This window comes from Gadus morhua, chromosome 4 (assembly GCF_902167405.1).
Source record: "Gadus morhua chromosome 4, gadMor3.0, whole genome shotgun sequence".
In the NCBI taxonomy this organism is placed as follows: Eukaryota; Metazoa; Chordata; class Actinopteri; order Gadiformes; family Gadidae; genus Gadus; species Gadus morhua.
In genome coordinates, this window is record NC_044051.1 from 14,194,896 (window position 1) to 14,210,374 (window position 15,479).

The 15,479-nt window shown below is 43.3% G+C and overlaps 3 protein-coding genes across 5 annotated transcripts; 2 read left to right on the plus strand and 1 right to left on the minus strand.

The window, feature by feature from the left end:
* The first annotated feature begins 236 nt into the window (after window positions 1-236).
* LOC115542778 (scavenger receptor class F member 2) lies at window positions 237-7,697 on the plus strand. 2 transcript variants are annotated; one of them, XM_030355196.1, is made up of 11 exons: window positions 237-680; window positions 956-1,014; window positions 1,125-1,226; window positions 1,711-2,230; window positions 2,501-2,719; window positions 3,255-3,383; window positions 3,621-3,724; window positions 3,806-3,920; window positions 4,040-4,146; window positions 4,871-5,026; window positions 5,718-7,697. In XM_030355196.1, exons 1-11 carry the CDS (start codon window positions 565-567, stop codon window positions 6,737-6,739), a joined length of 2,649 nt encoding a protein of 882 aa, XP_030211056.1. In that variant the 5' UTR covers window positions 237-564; the 3' UTR covers window positions 6,740-7,697. The 2 variants fall into 2 exon arrangements, with proteins under 2 accessions (XP_030211056.1, XP_030211057.1); XM_030355197.1 differs by having other exon boundaries at window positions 238-680; window positions 4,043-4,146.
* An 8-nt stretch (window positions 7,698-7,705) lies between these two features.
* Window positions 7,706-8,457, minus strand: uqcr10 (ubiquinol-cytochrome c reductase, complex III subunit X). Its single transcript, XM_030355198.1, has 2 exons — window positions 8,238-8,457; window positions 7,706-8,024 (listed from the first exon to the last, which is right to left on the minus strand). Exons 1-2 carry the CDS (start codon window positions 8,376-8,378, stop codon window positions 7,977-7,979), a joined length of 189 nt encoding a protein of 62 aa, XP_030211058.1. The 5' UTR covers window positions 8,379-8,457; the 3' UTR covers window positions 7,706-7,976.
* A 161-nt stretch (window positions 8,458-8,618) lies between these two features.
* On the plus strand, window positions 8,619-11,454 carry zmat5 (zinc finger, matrin-type 5). Of its 2 annotated transcripts, none has more exons than XM_030355172.1 (6): window positions 8,619-8,678; window positions 9,326-9,462; window positions 9,582-9,644; window positions 9,732-9,812; window positions 10,473-10,581; window positions 10,701-11,454. In XM_030355172.1, exons 2-6 carry the CDS (start codon window positions 9,336-9,338, stop codon window positions 10,852-10,854), a joined length of 534 nt encoding a protein of 177 aa, XP_030211032.1. In that variant the 5' UTR covers window positions 8,619-8,678; window positions 9,326-9,335; the 3' UTR covers window positions 10,855-11,454. The 2 variants fall into 2 exon arrangements, with proteins under 2 accessions (XP_030211032.1, XP_030211033.1); XM_030355173.1 differs by lacking the exon at window positions 8,619-8,678 and adding an exon at window positions 8,733-9,027.
* Window positions 11,455-15,479: the final 4,025 nt, after the last annotated feature.

The following is a 15,479-nucleotide window of genomic DNA, read 5'->3' on the forward strand; positions in this document are numbered from 1 at the left end:
TAATATATATGGTCTTCACAGACACAAGTCTACATTTATAAAATATTTACTATAATTAGGGGGATCGGGGTAAACATTAAAACATTCGGGGTAAACATTCTTGTGGCTATGACCTGCTGTCAGTGCATGACTCTACCTTTACTTTAAATCACTATATTCACCGTTTCAAAGACACACAACAGGGGTGTCGTAGGCCTAGGCCTATCATTATGCGTTGTGAAATGATCAGTCTTCAATCACAACACACGTTTCAAACCGTTCGCATTCTTCACAAGTGATTCAGATGTAAACATTGTTGAAAAGGTACTGTGAATAGAGTCTACTATCCTATATTATCCCACTCATCTCCATAGTGTCCAACCTACTTGCCACGCCGCCTCCAGCTTCTATTGGACGTTCTGTCCGAGTAGGGAGGAGATAGGGCAGAAAGTACCCCCCAGCATTGAAAAGTTCTGACGTTAACCCTGGATTGATGTAGGAATATTTAACACATCTTTGACCAGCTTTGATCTATATTCACATCGTCCTATAGAGGCTACATGTGTGAATGAATGATGCTGTGATATGATGATGGAGACGCGGGCCGTCAGAACAGCGTTGTATGTTGCGTGCGCTCTTTTATGTCTCACTCGGTGTCACGGAGAGCTCAATCCCAAGGGTAGAAATGTCTGTGAGTACATGTGAGTATTTCTTTTTATTGTATTTAACCTGATTAAAAGTCTTATGTAGGCCTATCTCTGTTTTTTCTTGGGGCTGTATGAAGGATTTTGACAATTCATCTGACGGCTCCTGCGCCAGCATCCATATGAAGGCTAAAGATGTTTATAATTCTGTCGTCCTTTCCTGTAGCCTATAACTTTTTCAAGTGTAAACATGACGCTCAGCGGCAAGTAAAGAAATTAGTTAATGAAAAATATTGATACTTTCCCGTTGAAACCTAAACATGTCTCCACAGTCCTGGACATTTCCAGTGCTGCAGTGGTTGGAGACATGTGGCAGACGAATGCTCAGCGGGTAGGCTCAACATCAAACGGCCATAACATGGGTTATTCCGATGCGATTTGTAATCTTTGCTTGTTATTCTTCGCCTTCCTTTAATGACGTCATAAGTATTGGTATTTCAGCAATATGTGAAGGAAATTTCACCTGCGTGGAGAATGAAGTCTGTGTGCGTCCCAATGAATGCCGCTGTCGCCATGGTTACTTTGGAGCTACTTGTGATACGAGTGAGAAAAATATCTTTTATCTTTTCATTTTATTCATTCACGTTGTTCAACCTTGTTGAAGATTGTCTTTTACAAATTGTATTTGCTTTAGACTTAACATGACTCATTAGCTCTGTTTGGAGTCTGGATTGCAACTTTAAATGCATGTCAATGTAATTTCCATGCTTATGTTTCTTTGTTTGACAATCATATACGTAGGCATTTTTGTACCCATTATGGCCTGGCTCAAAAACGGTTAATCGCAAGCATTCTCAAAGTTCCCACCCAGTTGTGTGAAATCTCAGACAGGGGGGAGTGGATATGGGTCTACAACCTGGGATGTAGACATAGAACAGTTTTGAAATGATTATTTGGGTTTCGGTTGTTTCTTCAATCATTCAATAGAGGATCACACTGTATTTCTGTTTTCATACATGACATAATCATTCAAAAAATATTGACTCGAAACTCATGTCATGTACACCTCCCCCCCATGTCCTCGCAGAATGCCCTGCCCAGTTCTGGGGCCCCGACTGCAAGGGCAGTTGCCCCTGCCATCCCTACGGCCGCTGTGACGACGTGACCGGGGCCTGCACCTGCCAGCCTGACCGATGGGGCGCCCGCTGCCAGCTGTCCTGCGGCTGCCGTCAGGGCACCTGCGACCAGGGCACCGGCGTGTGCACGTGCCGGCCGGGCTTCTGGGGCCCGCAGTGCTCCGAGGCCTGCGCCTGTAGCGGGGACTCGCAGTGCGACCTGGCCTCGGGCCGTTGCCACTGCAACGCCGGGTGGTACGGCCGCGCCTGCGACGTCCACTGCGCGTGTCGCGGCTCACCCTGCGAGCAGCTCACGGGCCGCTGCCAGTGTGATGAGCGGCGGTGGGGCGGGCAGTGCGAGCGCACGTGCCTTTGCTTCCAAGGACGCTGTAGCCAGGCCGACGGCTCTTGTGCCTGCAGGCCGGGGTTCCGGGGGAAGCACTGCAGGGAGCCGTGCCCGGCGGGCTCATATGGGCAGAACTGCAGGAACAAGTAGGTGGACCTAAGTGTTGTCCTCAAGTTAGAGAAAGTTGGCATAATGCGTTGCCCACATAGGGTCCATTGTCTTTATAGCAATGAAATTCCCTTTGTGGTGTGGTGGGTTTGTAGACTCCATCCCATAATGTGTGAACACCTTTGAGTGGCCAATCTTTGTCTATTTCTCACTGTGTTCAGCATAAGCGGTAGCAGCAGTATGTATCCCCCTATGTTTTTCCAAAGTCCCACATCTGTGTGGCTGTGAATGCGGCTTTCTGTCTGTAGGTGTGGCCACTGTAAAGGCCAGCAGCCCTGCAAGGTAACAGAGGGTCTCTGTGTAACCTGCGACCGGGGCTGGAACGGCACGAGGTGTGACCAGAAGTGTGCCAACGGCTTTTTTGGAGAAAACTGCCAAGAGGTGTGTCCGGCGTGCAAAGACGGACACTTCTGCAACCGCATGGATGGCACATGTCCTCACTGCAATCCCGGCTGGATAGGAGAGAGGTACAAGAATAACCATTACTTCTTACATAAACTTCTTTAAAGGCGCAGTAGGGAAGGAGGTTCAAGAGCTATAATCTGAGTGTATTTTTTATTTAAGTAATGGCATTGCCATCAGTCAGCAATTGGCAAATGCGCTGGGAGGATATCGCTTTCAAGTTGGCTGGTCTTACATTTATATGAGACAATTAAGATTGCTCCTGGCCCATTCCTGACCAATCAGGGCATCTCTTCCGGTACATGAAAAGCAAAATTTGTCAATGGTGGAGAAACGGAGACAGCAGAGAGGGAGGGGATTTTCTGGGAGATTTAGTTTCACAATCTTGCTCCATTTCATTCTTTACTGCTCTCTTTTCTTTTCTCTCTCAATTCTTACCAACAGCACCTTTAATCAAAACTTTTTTAGTCTAAAATGATTATGTCAACACAATAAAGTGAACTTTTATGATAGCAACAACAAGGTCTTATTGTGATAACCAATATTTAATCTTACCTGTCAACAGATGCGTCAACTATTTGAATCTTTTTGTATCCACAGGTGTGAGATCAAGTGCCCCAATGCAACATATGGGGACAACTGTGTCAGCGAGTGCCAGGACTGCTTCAATGGCACATGCCACTTTGTGACGGGAGACTGCGTCTGTGACCCCGGCTTCCATGGAGCGTTGTGAGTTATCCAATGATCAGAGAATTAGAGGGGCCAGGTTATAGCTTCTGAATCACCTCTCCTTCCACAGAAAATCTGGATGATTATCAGGCTTGTACTAAAGTATTATAAGGCTGAACTGATTCATTAGGGATACATGAGCATATTTATTAACATACTCATTGGATTAATGACGTGCATGGAACTAACATATTCAATAATAAACCATGTATTTTATTCTATGCTTTGTCCTTACAGTTGTAACGCGAGCTGTTCTGCTGGTCAATACGGCGTAAACTGTAACCAAACATGCTCCTGTTATGACAACGACTGCGATCCAGTGTCGGGAAAATGCAACCTAAGTAAGTGTACCTTCCCTCTTTTAATTCCCATTATCTTGATGCATTATCTTGAATGGAGCCTTCCGACGCTTGGTCCTCCAGAAAGGAACCAGAGAATGGGCTTAGTGGCCGCTGGGCTGCTGTTCTGCCTGCTGCTCTTACTGCTTCTGTCCCTGCTCTGCTGGGGGTTGCTGTGCAGACATGTATACATCGACAGGTAAGACAATATTGACCAAGTAGGACCACAGGAATGATGTTATCAAGTATTTGTCAGTTGTTTGCCTTTTCACTTATACAAAGTTTAAATTAAGTGGTTTTGTCTGGTTTCTGTTGAAGCAGCCATGAGAATAAAGCCAAACAAAGCCTCTTTGGGGGATTCACACGGATAAGTTATAAGCTGCCTCGGGTTCCACTGCGAAGACAGAAGCTGCCCAATGTTCTTGGTAAGGATACAGGTTTTACCTTCAACAGCTGTCCAATGACGGTACACTGTTTTCATGCTAGCTGTTCATTGTATGGACATGGGTTTTACCATGAACGGGTGTCGTTTCAGGTTTAAACTTAAACGGTAGTCCAATAACAATGTTTTCATGAAAACTGTTAAGATATGCAATGCCCAATGTTGCAAAATGAATCAATTGTACTTGATAATATCTAACATTCAGAACAGGTATCATTTAACTTACCAGGTTGGAAAAAATCTCACCTAAATCATTTTTTCCCAAAAGCAACAGTCCCACTTATGTATACCCATTCAGTCATTTCAAACACACACACATTCCAACAAGGGCCCCTGTGGACCATTAACAGGAAGTAGCAAAATTACCTCAAACTGCAGTTCTTTCCTCCACTAGGCATAGAGAAGGGAACAGGAAGATTAAGCTTTTCTGTAGAGCAGTAATAGTTGTAACACTCTTACTAAATGAATACTAACTTCATTAATTGTAACTATATTTTTCAAAATAATCACCAAAAATCATATATGACAGTATATAGAATATATATGGAATGGAATTATTGATTTGTAATAGTGGGAAAGTAGTGATATTTCTTACTGGCTTTTTTATTGTAAGCTTTGTATGTCTGGCGGCTTGTTGAGCAGAAGATGATATGTATATGGAACGATATGTATATGGAATGACTATAACATACACTCATGTTTTACAGTATCCCACCATGACCCTGAAAACACGTTGGACTGCAGTTTCATCGAGACCCCCTCCCCGTCTACAGGGGAGCAGCCAACCCCATCCTGTTCCTCAAGAGGATCACGCTGCTCGATGGAGACCACAGAAAACAGCCCTGTCTGCTCCAGCCCGCATGGTAAGCCTGTAAAAGACTTGCTTGTTCACTGCCTTTATTGGTTCAACAGTTTATAGGCGTTCTGTTTTTTTTACTCTTTACTTAACTCAGCTCATTTAAGCATACTACTCTTAAGATAAAATTGGCCTAAAAACTGATATCCTGTCTTTTAATTAAAGCAATGAACTCTTGACCTGAATTATCTTAAATTGCGGGAAGTGATTGTTTACAGTGGAAGGAAATAATCGCCACTTCATCAGGAAGCATCGTGTCCAAGACGCCGAATTCTCAGCCATTAGGTTTTTTCGGGCAAGTTGAGCTGCAACTAAACAACAATTAAAATGATACAGACTGCTCAAGTGTGGACCCTGTGGGACACAAGAATGCATATCATAATCAAGTAAATTACATCTCTCATGTCCGGACAAGGTTAGGTTTCTTATTCCAGAGAGGGGCAATTAAAGATATTCAGTCCGGCAAACTTGTAAGATTTAACAAAATAAATAATATATTTGTGTTATTAACAAAAAAAAAAAATGGTTTTGAGGGTTTGACTTTCAATCATTTAAAGTCAAGTTACTAAGTCGCATAACTAGCTAAATTGAGAACAGCAGTGCCCCCACTCCACCTTCGGATTGTTAGTTTGATACTTTTTCTCAATGGTGAATGTTTTAATGTCTGTGTTATTCTGCTCTCTCAATGCCTCTTTCAGAAACCGCCAAGGAGAGCAAATCAAACGCAGAGCAATTCAACAGAACAGAGACCACATTGTTGTTGTCTGGGGACGATGAGCTGGAAGCCCAGACGGATCACGTCTACGAGGTCAACCTTACGATAACAGAGCCATGTTTAGACGACCCCAGGGAACTGACCTACCACACTGTGACCAAGAACCCTCCCCGTTTGGGCTGTGCACCCCCTGGCGGACCCTCGTTGGGGTGCTCCGTACCCCCGCCAGCCCAACAAGAAGGTGATGGCGCGACCGACCCTCTTAAAGAAAACACAAAAATCATTGCTGCAGGAAGGGTTAAACCCAGGCCTCCGGACCCGTCCACAAAGCCCAGGGGATCTTGGATCCACCAATCCATGAGTCCGAAACCGAAGATCCAGGCGGACAGCGTTCCACTCGGCACAAAGAGTACTGAGAGGAGAACCGGTACAGGGTCGGTCCCCTCTACTGTGACTCTGAGTGTGGAGGAGCAGGAGACCCTGGTGGAGCAAAGCACCTCCACGAGAAGCCCGTCTGGCTTTCTCCCACTAGAGCCCATTTGCAGGGCGGTGCAGAGCGTTTTGAGGCAGATAAGACATACGGACGGAGGACCTGCGGCGTCCAAAACAATGTCTGGAAAACATCCAGAGGGCGCAGAATCCAACTGTGAAGTTGTTCCACCACGCGGCATGAACCCCCAGCCGAAGAACCTGGTTCTGAAGAAGAACAACCTCGAGAGCGGACAGGAGAGCGGCAGGTCGTCTCAGCCATCGGCACGGAACAAGAGGAAGCAACCAAGCCAGGCGGGGGCCCAGGTAGGCTCCATGAGAAGTTCTCCGGTTCTGACAACGAGGAGTCCACATAATGGAGATTCGCTGCCGAGGAAGGCTGACAGCCCAGGGAAGGAGGGCTTGAGGAATGTACGAAAAGGTACTCCCACACAGCCGAAGACCACGACGAAAAAGCCAGTACAAATAAAGAATCCTCAGGAAGGACATATATACTCCAAAATCAATGCAAATTAATAAAGACAAGGCAATATCACTGCATTTGATCAATACCAAGAAATCAATAATCATAAAAGTCAGAACTGGACTGTTCTAAAATATATGAATATTCTGACACGTTTGATTTTATTGCAGGGAAAGCAAGGCAACGCAGTGCTTCATACCTTGACCCTGGTATTATAGAATCCGTACCAACAATGTGTTGGAAACACTATTGGCCTTATATTAGGGAAATGTAGTCGTTGCAATTTTATTATAAAATGTAATAAAAATCATTATCAATTCCATATTTCTTTAGTTTTACCAAAGCAAAGTTTCGACAAATGTTTTAAAATGTACCTTATGAAGCCAAACTTCAAAAGGATTTGATAAACAAGAGCAATACTGAATTGTTGTGCAGATTTGTCACATTAGTGTACAACATATGCCGTACATACGACCTGCTTGGTTGGATGTTGTAGAGTTTAAGGATCAGTGTATTTTTTTTGTTTTGTTTTGATGTGTGGTACTTGCATAAACTCTTTCAGAGACAGCTGCACTGATAGATGGATGTTAAACCTCATTAAAAGGTCGGTCAAATTTAAATCAACTGTTCTTTAAAAATCAGTGTAAGACATGATTGTTTCACAGCCAAGATTACTTAAAAATCTATTGTGGGGAATGAAGGTTTTACATATTCAATAATATTCTGGTGCAACAACTGCTCAGTCTTTTCTTCTGCCTACTTTGTTGATGGCCTATTTGACCAGGTAACATGCAATTGTAACGCTTATGTTAAGATATCTTGCCATGTTAAATAAAACAAATGTATTTTATTCTTAACCATTACATGCTTCCTCAAACACTGATTGCCTTAGTTGTACTCGTTTGTTAACTCATACATATGTGTTGTATAAGTTTGTATTTCAATCAAAAAGTCATGTCCTGAAAAACAGTAATGTGGTCTGCTCCTATACTCATTATGAATAAAACCATTACACGATCTTAGATTTACAAGTGTGTTTAATTTAACAAGTCATGGAAACGATTAGGGATAAGGGAAAGCAAGACAAACTATGACAGAAGAGAGGACAAGTTGACCGGCCCAGTGAATCCATCTGGGTTGTGTTCTGCCCAGTCTATAAAACTTCAGCCAGGTGGGTCGCAGCCGTCCAGTAGAGGACCGTCCCAACATTGTCCACATAATCAGGGAAGAGATGCGTGATAGGATGGAGCATTAGAGATGAGCAGGGCTTCTTTGCAGTAGCAGGACATCTTACTCCTCCTTCACCTCGTATTTGTGTTTGATGTGGTCCCAGAGTTTCTGAAACAAAGCGACCATAATAAACTTTACAGACCTCCTTTGCAAGTGTGCCTTTAACCAATACACATGGTGAGACTTATAGATTGGCGTTACTTTGCGTTATCTGCTGTGATGTAGCTAGCTACCTGCATGCTAATCTAAAGCTAGCGTCCGTTCGTCCTCTACATGGAAGGTCAGGTTATGAGGCATTAGCTGCTTAACGACCACACTCACCCCCCGGTTCAACTGCTCAAACACAGCATCACCACCTTGGTCGAAGATGCGTTCGAAAAACACTGCTCCCACTATGATAGTGACAGCGAAGGTGGACGTCCTCCGGAACAGCAGGCTGTAGACGGTCTTTGCCAGCGCCATGTTGAGATCAGAGTAGAGAGTCTCAGGGAAAGCGGAAGCCCATAAGGGTCAATTCCGCTGGATGTTTATGTTGCGTAAATGGGATGCATGAAAAAGAAAATACGATTCCCACAAAATGTGATATTTTTTTCCTATTCGTATAACTAATCAGATGTACGTAAGTTTTTAAATAGGACCAATACTTTAAAAAAAAAAAAATATATATATATATATCAGTCATTTGTTCTATGTTGCAAAACATGGAAATGACGTCACTGACGAAAGGCGTCACTTCCCGTTGAGATAAAAACACAACTGAAGGTAAAGTTTAATTCTCCCATATTCTGTGTCTTTGTAGGATCATATGCTGATATGTTCATCAATCAGTCAATTATTCTCTGTGTGTTTATAGAGCTAACAGTTTGGTGGCATCGTTTGAGTGCTAGGCTACGCTAGGCATCCACCAGTATGCACGCGTTATTGTGATAGAAACCTTTCAGCCTGACCCTTGATAAACCATTGATCAGTTGTGTATTGCAATATGGACATTGATTAAGGCCTGATTTCAGAGTTGACTCTTTCTACTGTTGTGGGACTGAAATCGTCTAAATCGGCCCTTGAGCTTTTGGGTACCAAATGAGTTGCTTAGCTTTACAGCCATGCCAATCAGGTCAAGTCTCTTTTGCTTCATTTGATTGACTAACATGTGTGTTTGATGACTTGCTGTGGGATCCCTGCAGAGACGGTGTCTTGAGACAGGGTTAGGGAAACACGGACATGTTTTGAGCAACGATTTGCACCATCTTATATATATATATACACCATAGTATAATAGTTATTATTAGACGTTTTAAGCTGTTGAGATATTGAACTGCTTGTCAGAACTTAACCTGCTGAATCGGTGTGTTGCTATTATGACTTAGTTTTATTATAATTCATATTTATTGTAATTATCTTTTAAATCCTAGAAGTTGAACCATGGGGAGGCGGTATTACTGCGACTACTGTGACCGGTCCTTTCAGGACAACATGCACAACCGGAAAAAACACCTCTTCGGTGTTCAGCACCACAGATCCAAGAAGGCTTGGTTCGATCATTTTAGAGGTAGGAAGAATCACAATTTTCACATTTTGTTTATTTTTAGGATTTTACTGGCATAACTTCAAGCGTCTGTAGATGTTAACCTCTGTTATCTTTGTCGTTCATGACCATTTTAAAATAAGACACTGCAGCCATCCTACAGGACGAGCAAGCAAAGAAACCATGCAGGAAGTTTCTACAGACAGGTAGGATCAAAATAAAAAAAAATAAAGTTCAACTTTGGGATTTATGTGACAAAGTTATTTTTAGTAACATCTTTACCTCTACATTAGGAAATTGTGGCTTTGGCCCCAGTTGCCGATTTTCCCACATGTCCGAAGAAGAGATGGAACAGCTAAGAATGCAGATTGAAGGTGAGTTAGAACCACAAGGTGGTGCTGTTCACCAGGCTACTTCAAGGCTGCAGTCATTATGTTGGGCTTGTTGGATATGGCATTATTCCACCATATGTTGCCAGTATATCACAATAAAATGATGATTTAATATTTCATTTAAATTCTTCATGGTGTATACAAGAGGTGTTTTTGCTGTGTTATATGCTTAACCCTAACCCTTTATTGGACAAATATAAATGGAACAGAGTGTTTGCTTTAAAGGTCAATGCCGGTCTTGGTGATAATACCATTGTAACAGTCTCTCCTGGCTTCATTAAAACAGCAGTCACCAGTATAATAACTTTGTTGTGCTGAAGAGCATTTTGCTTGAGTGTGCCTGAATGCCAACAAGGACAATATAGCACTTTCACCTTTTGGAATTAATGTCTGTACAGAATTTTTATGGACAACACAACAGTGAATCTCCATATCAGTTATTTACAAAATGTCTTTTCACAAAGATTAAAGTGCTTTATTGTTATTGTTTACATCTGTGGCAGTCCCACTCACGCTAAATGCTACTAGTATAATCAGCATTAAGAAGCAATGGTTTGATCCTGAAAACAGGTACCGTTCTTGAAGCAATTCTCTTACGTAATGGAGGAGAGTGACTCATTTTTTCCCCCTGTCTGTTTTTAGACGAAAGGAGCCGCAGAGAAGACCCCCAGTACAGGGGCTCGGCGGCGGGGGGTGCGGAGGAATGGCTGGCGAAGCGGCAGAAGAGGAAACCTGCCCAGAGCAGCGGCGGGTAGGAGCTGGCATCAGTGGCCCTCAGTACTTCATCAGTCATGGCCGAGCGTGGCTAACGTTTACTCCTCCACACAATTAGCCACACCTCAACCCCTTTTCCTTGTGTTCTCCCTGCAGAGCGGCGGCGGAGGAAGAGGAGGAGGAGGAGGAGGAAGAACAAACGGCGAGCGATGTCGTCCAACATCTGCTCTCCATCCCTGACCTACCGCCCTCACTCCGGCCCCCTCCCCCAGGGGGGTGGAGGGTTGACCTGGACACAGAATGGGGATGAACGATGCCTAATAATTCATACGAAGCCGCCGCAACGCAACCTTTCACAAGGTCACAGCCGTCACATCAGGGGATGTGTCGGTGCAACACGACAGGGGTGTGTTGTTTGGTTTGGTGTTTCCTTATGATCCCGAAAATGCAACCGTACATATTGACCCACATCCCAGGGCGTAGGAAAGGGAAGCATTACTTCCCATCTCAGTGAGTTATAGCGGTGGTATTGCCTGTTTTGAGTGATTCTATTGTTATCTTGCACAATGGGTAACCTTGTGTGTCTGATGCAACATTCTGTCACCTTGATGTTTTTTACTATTTGAGCTGTGTGATTTATAATTGACTGGTTTTACAGTGAGTTCTTCGTTATCTTTTTTTTTTTATAGTAGTCATTTTTTATAGTTTCGTATTGTATTTTTCGCTTTTACAAGCACGAGCTTTCTCAATTTTGTGTTCATTTCTTCATCAATGATATTTTTTACAGAAATAACGGTTATAATAAATTCTCAACATTAAGTACAGCATTCATTCAACCTAATTTGTGACAGATGGGCCTCTTAATATGCACATGCAAGATACTATTAAACCTAATTTTTTTCACTGATAAGGGTACTTCTCTTATTAAATAAGGATACATCTGTCATTTCATAATGAACACAATTCTGTGTTCATATTAAACAAATGGTCGTCAAAGTTTTATTGAAGATCCCGCCCCCCCTCCATCCACATTGGCACATTCATTAGCATGCTGGAAGCCTGTTGCTTCTGTAATGACCGTCACATCACTGCACTTTTCACTGCCACGCCTCGCTCTGCGCTCTTTACCACCTTAACCTCAGCCAGTCTTAGCCAGTCACCAAGGAGCTGATGTGAATACCAGATTACACACCGTGTCGTGTAGAAAGATGGATGAAAACCTCTCGCATGATATCCATATCACCGGTGCCCTTGGGGAGCTCTGGTTGTTATTGTGGTAATAGACAAACACATTTCCCACGTGTTGCCTTAACATTGTAGTCCACACTGGTGTTGCTCGAGAAAAAATTATCAGGTCTTGGACTCTTAATACCAGCTCATCTTCTCATTTGCATTTCGGTCATTTGGAATACCATCAATCAAGGTTAAGTCGTTAGGGTCGGACAACCCTGCGTGTTATCCTTCAGAACCATGAATCTGCTAGGGGGGCCTGTCGCTAACAAAGGAGATCGGTGAACAACAATCCAAAGATAAAATCATTGTATGTTTTTGACCCTTCAGATATCTAAAGAGAATGAGTCATATTAAACACATGCGTCTTGCTGTGCTGTTTCCAGGAAGAGAGCCACTCCGTTCTTCCTTAGTGAACTGGAGCCAAAACATTGGGAAACCTGGTCAGTTCTTAAAATAAAAATCGAATCTAAAGGAATAAACTTCACCCTTCCGTGTATGAATAATTCGAGAAGTGGAACCTAAATAAATTGTGCTGGAACCTTAAAACATGCTGGACTTGGAGATATATTGTAGGCCTACATTTTCACAATAATGATAGTCTCCCATTACAGATATTCAGAGATAATTGGCTACATTTATATATATTTCCTGCCTCTGTAAATATAATGCACTGGTTTGATTCACCGTTAGTATGCAGACCTGAATGCCAGAACTGACCATTAAATAGGTGGAAAGTTTAGCTTCGCATTTTGTCTAACGTTAGTTTGTGTTCACTTTTTTTCAGCTCTGTTGGAATAATTCTGCTGGTGTTGGAAGAGATGCGCTTTTCTAAATTGACTGCTTCTGGTTTTTAATTGTCACTGGCTGAGTGCCCCAGTTATTTGGGAGAATGCATAACTTGGTTGGAGTTTTGAATGTTTTATTGGAGCATGCAGAACATCACAGCCTAAATTCATAAAATTAATATGACTAATGCATTCATTATTCATATTCTCAGTTTATTTGTTCATGCATTTCATTTTGATGAACACCTTCTGTAAAGAGGCGGTATCATCAGGCTAATCTAGTTGATCGCCTTTTCGCAGGTCGATGATTATTTGAACCCCAAAAAATAAAAAAATATAATGTGTGACAAATTATCTCAAGTCCTAAAGGCTGTAACACATCTAAAATATAACAGGGCCAACCAGTGTTAGGAGTACTCTTATTCCTCTCCACGCCAAGGGTGCCAAGAGTCCCCTGGGTAAGGAGGTGGGGGGGCGGGGATGGTGGGGGTTTGGGGGGCTGGCACTCAGCTGTCAGTCGGACGGGGACTTGTTTGGGGCTAAACTCAGGAATCAGTGAACACGTCCACACCAGGCTCCGTTCCGCCCACCGCACTGTCAAACCTATCAGTCGTCAAACATCAGACGTGTGAACCTAGAAAACAACTGAGTAAGTGAAGCCTGATGCTGACGTGTGTGTGTGTGTGTGTGTGTGTGTGTGTGTGTGTGTGTGTGTGTGTGTGTGTGTGTGTGTGTGTGTGTGTGTGTGTGTTGGTGTGTGTGTGTGTTGGTATGTGTGTATGTGTGTGAGAGATTGGGTGAGGATGGATGAGTTCAGTGGAGAACATTTTAATTGAAAGTGTCCTATGTCGGCTATTGAAAGTTTCTCTGGGTGACCCCAACCGTCTCAGAAGTTGGTCGGTCTGTTTTAGAGAACCTATTTTCCTATCAGTCGTCAAACATCAGACGTGTGAACCTAGAATACAACTGAGTAAATGAAGCCTGATGCTGACATGCGTGTGTGTATGTGTGTGTTTGTGTGTATGTGTGTTGGTGTGTGTGTGTGTGTGTGTGTGTGTGTGTGTGTGTGTGTGTTGGTGTGTGTGTGTGTGTGTGTGTGTGTGTGTGTGTGTGTGTGTGTGTGTGTGTGTGTGTGTGTGTGTGCGTGTGTTGGTGTGTGTGTGTTGGTATTTTTGTGTATTTGTGTGAGAGATTGGGTGAGCGTGGATGAGTTCAGTGGAGAACATTTTAATTGAAAGTGTCTCTGGGTGACCCAAACCGTCTCAGAAGTTGGTCGGTCTGTTTTAGAGAACCTATTTTCCAACGACATGTGGTCCAATCTTCACTGCAACCGCAAGGTTAAGCCGCGGGAGCACAGTTTGCGAGAATCCGAGCTGGAAGGACATTAGATGTACGAGCGGCTTTTAAAACCTTAAAGAAGAATACTACTGTCTCCTGGTAGCATGATGCGCTCTTCATGTCAGGAACGAGACTTATTTGAGGCTCTTGTCCTGTCAATGCCGCTGCTAGAAAGTGACAACCACCCACTTCTGCTGATGATGGCAGAGCTCCGAGGCCTTTGAGTGGAGCTGGGGCTCTCCGAGAATAAACTGAAGGAAAGAAAAGTGGGACAATGAAATGCGTCAGTGTTTTAAAGATTATTTTATATATGAAGACCGATTTAAAGGTAGATTGAATCGTTTTTGCATATTTGTTGAAATTCCTTTAACATCGGCTTAGCTCAGGAGGCAGAGCAGCTAGTTCGATCCCCAGCTCCTCCTAGCTGAGTGTTGATGTGTCCCTGAGCAAGACACTTAACCATAACTGCTCCTGATGAGCTGGCTGTCGCCTTGCCTGGTTGACTCTGCTGTCGGTGTGTCAATGTGTGTATTAACCGATGTAAGTCGCTTTGGATAAAAGCGTCTGCTAAATGCCCTAGTTGTATTTGTAACATACCTATAGAAATCAATAAATACAATTATCTGATAAAATAATTAATAACCTGGTGTCTGTGGCAGTCATAGGCGTGTAATAAGCCTGAATGAAATGATTGCTTACCTGTCAGTCTAACTACCTGCCCTGCTACCTGTGTGCTCTCTGCCCGTGCACTCATTGCACATGATCAGAGTCTTCCATGAGGCTAGAGGCAGACCTATTGCTGAATCTAGCAAGCTAGTCATGTGCAGGGGCGCTGCATCCCATTAGGCATACCAGGCAATTGCCTGGGGCCCCGCAATTGCTTGGGGCCCCGGGCCACTACTAGGGGGCCCCCTAGAGCCAAAAAATAAATAAATAAAAAAATAATAATCGCTCCATACCCCCCCCCCCCCGTCAACAATCGCTCCATACCCCCCCCCCCCCGTCATGTGTATTGGAGGAGATGCTTTAGAGGGAGGCCTGATGGGAAGTCTTTTTTATCTTGGTTGTATGCTTATTAAAAAATCGAGGTTACTCTGGTGCGTTTCTTAAAAATGCCGGAAATCCCAGTAAGGGAGATGGAAAACTTTGCAGTAAAACTTTGCATAGCACCTAGCAGAGGGAGTATATCACATAGACTAATATATTAACTTCAAGCCTCAAGAAATCAAGAAACGGATTTCCAGACTTTGTGTCTAATCCGATGTATGAGTTACATAGACAGATAAGTGGGGAGGGGATGGTTGGTTTAAGTCAGAGAAATTCATTAATAAATTAAAAACAAACGGCTCAGGCCGGCAGCCAGATTGCTTGGCATAAGAAAAGTAAAGAAGGGGAGGCAGATATTGAGCATAAACCCAGAGGGGCTGTCAAGGGATGAAGGAGGCTATGGAAAGTGTTGCTTGCATGAGACTACCTCCAAATGATTTATTTGAATGAAGAAATTGTTGGAAAAAGCCAAGAGTTGTTGAAACTGACACAGTCAGTCAAAATAACCTTACCGTATGTAACCGCTTGCATA

Bases quoted from the DNA above. Each gene is read 5' to 3' on its own strand.
- zmat5 (XM_030355172.1), top strand. From the start codon at position 9,336: ATGGGGAGGCGGTATTACTGCGACTACTGTGACCGGTCCTTTCAGGAC. The intron at 9,813-10,472 runs GTGAGTTAGAAC...GTCTGTTTTTAG, and splicing joins GCTAAGAATGCAGATTGAAG to ACGAAAGGAGCCGCAGAGAA. The intron at 10,582-10,700 runs GTAGGAGCTGGC...TTCTCCCTGCAG, and splicing joins CCTGCCCAGAGCAGCGGCGG to AGCGGCGGCGGAGGAAGAGG.
- uqcr10 (XM_030355198.1), bottom strand. From the start codon at position 8,378: ATGGCGCTGGCAAAGACCGTCTACAGCCTGCTGTTCCGGAGGACGTCC. The intron at 8,025-8,237 runs GTGAGTGTGGTC...GCTTTGTTTCAG, and splicing joins TTGAGCAGTTGAACCGGGGG to AAACTCTGGGACCACATCAA.
- LOC115542778 (XM_030355196.1), top strand. From the start codon at position 565: ATGATGATGGAGACGCGGGCCGTCAGAACAGCGTTGTATGTTGCGTGC. The intron at 1,015-1,124 runs GTAGGCTCAACA...TTGGTATTTCAG, and splicing joins GGCAGACGAATGCTCAGCGG to CAATATGTGAAGGAAATTTC. The intron at 5,027-5,717 runs GTAAGCCTGTAA...TGCCTCTTTCAG, and splicing joins TGTCTGCTCCAGCCCGCATG to AAACCGCCAAGGAGAGCAAA.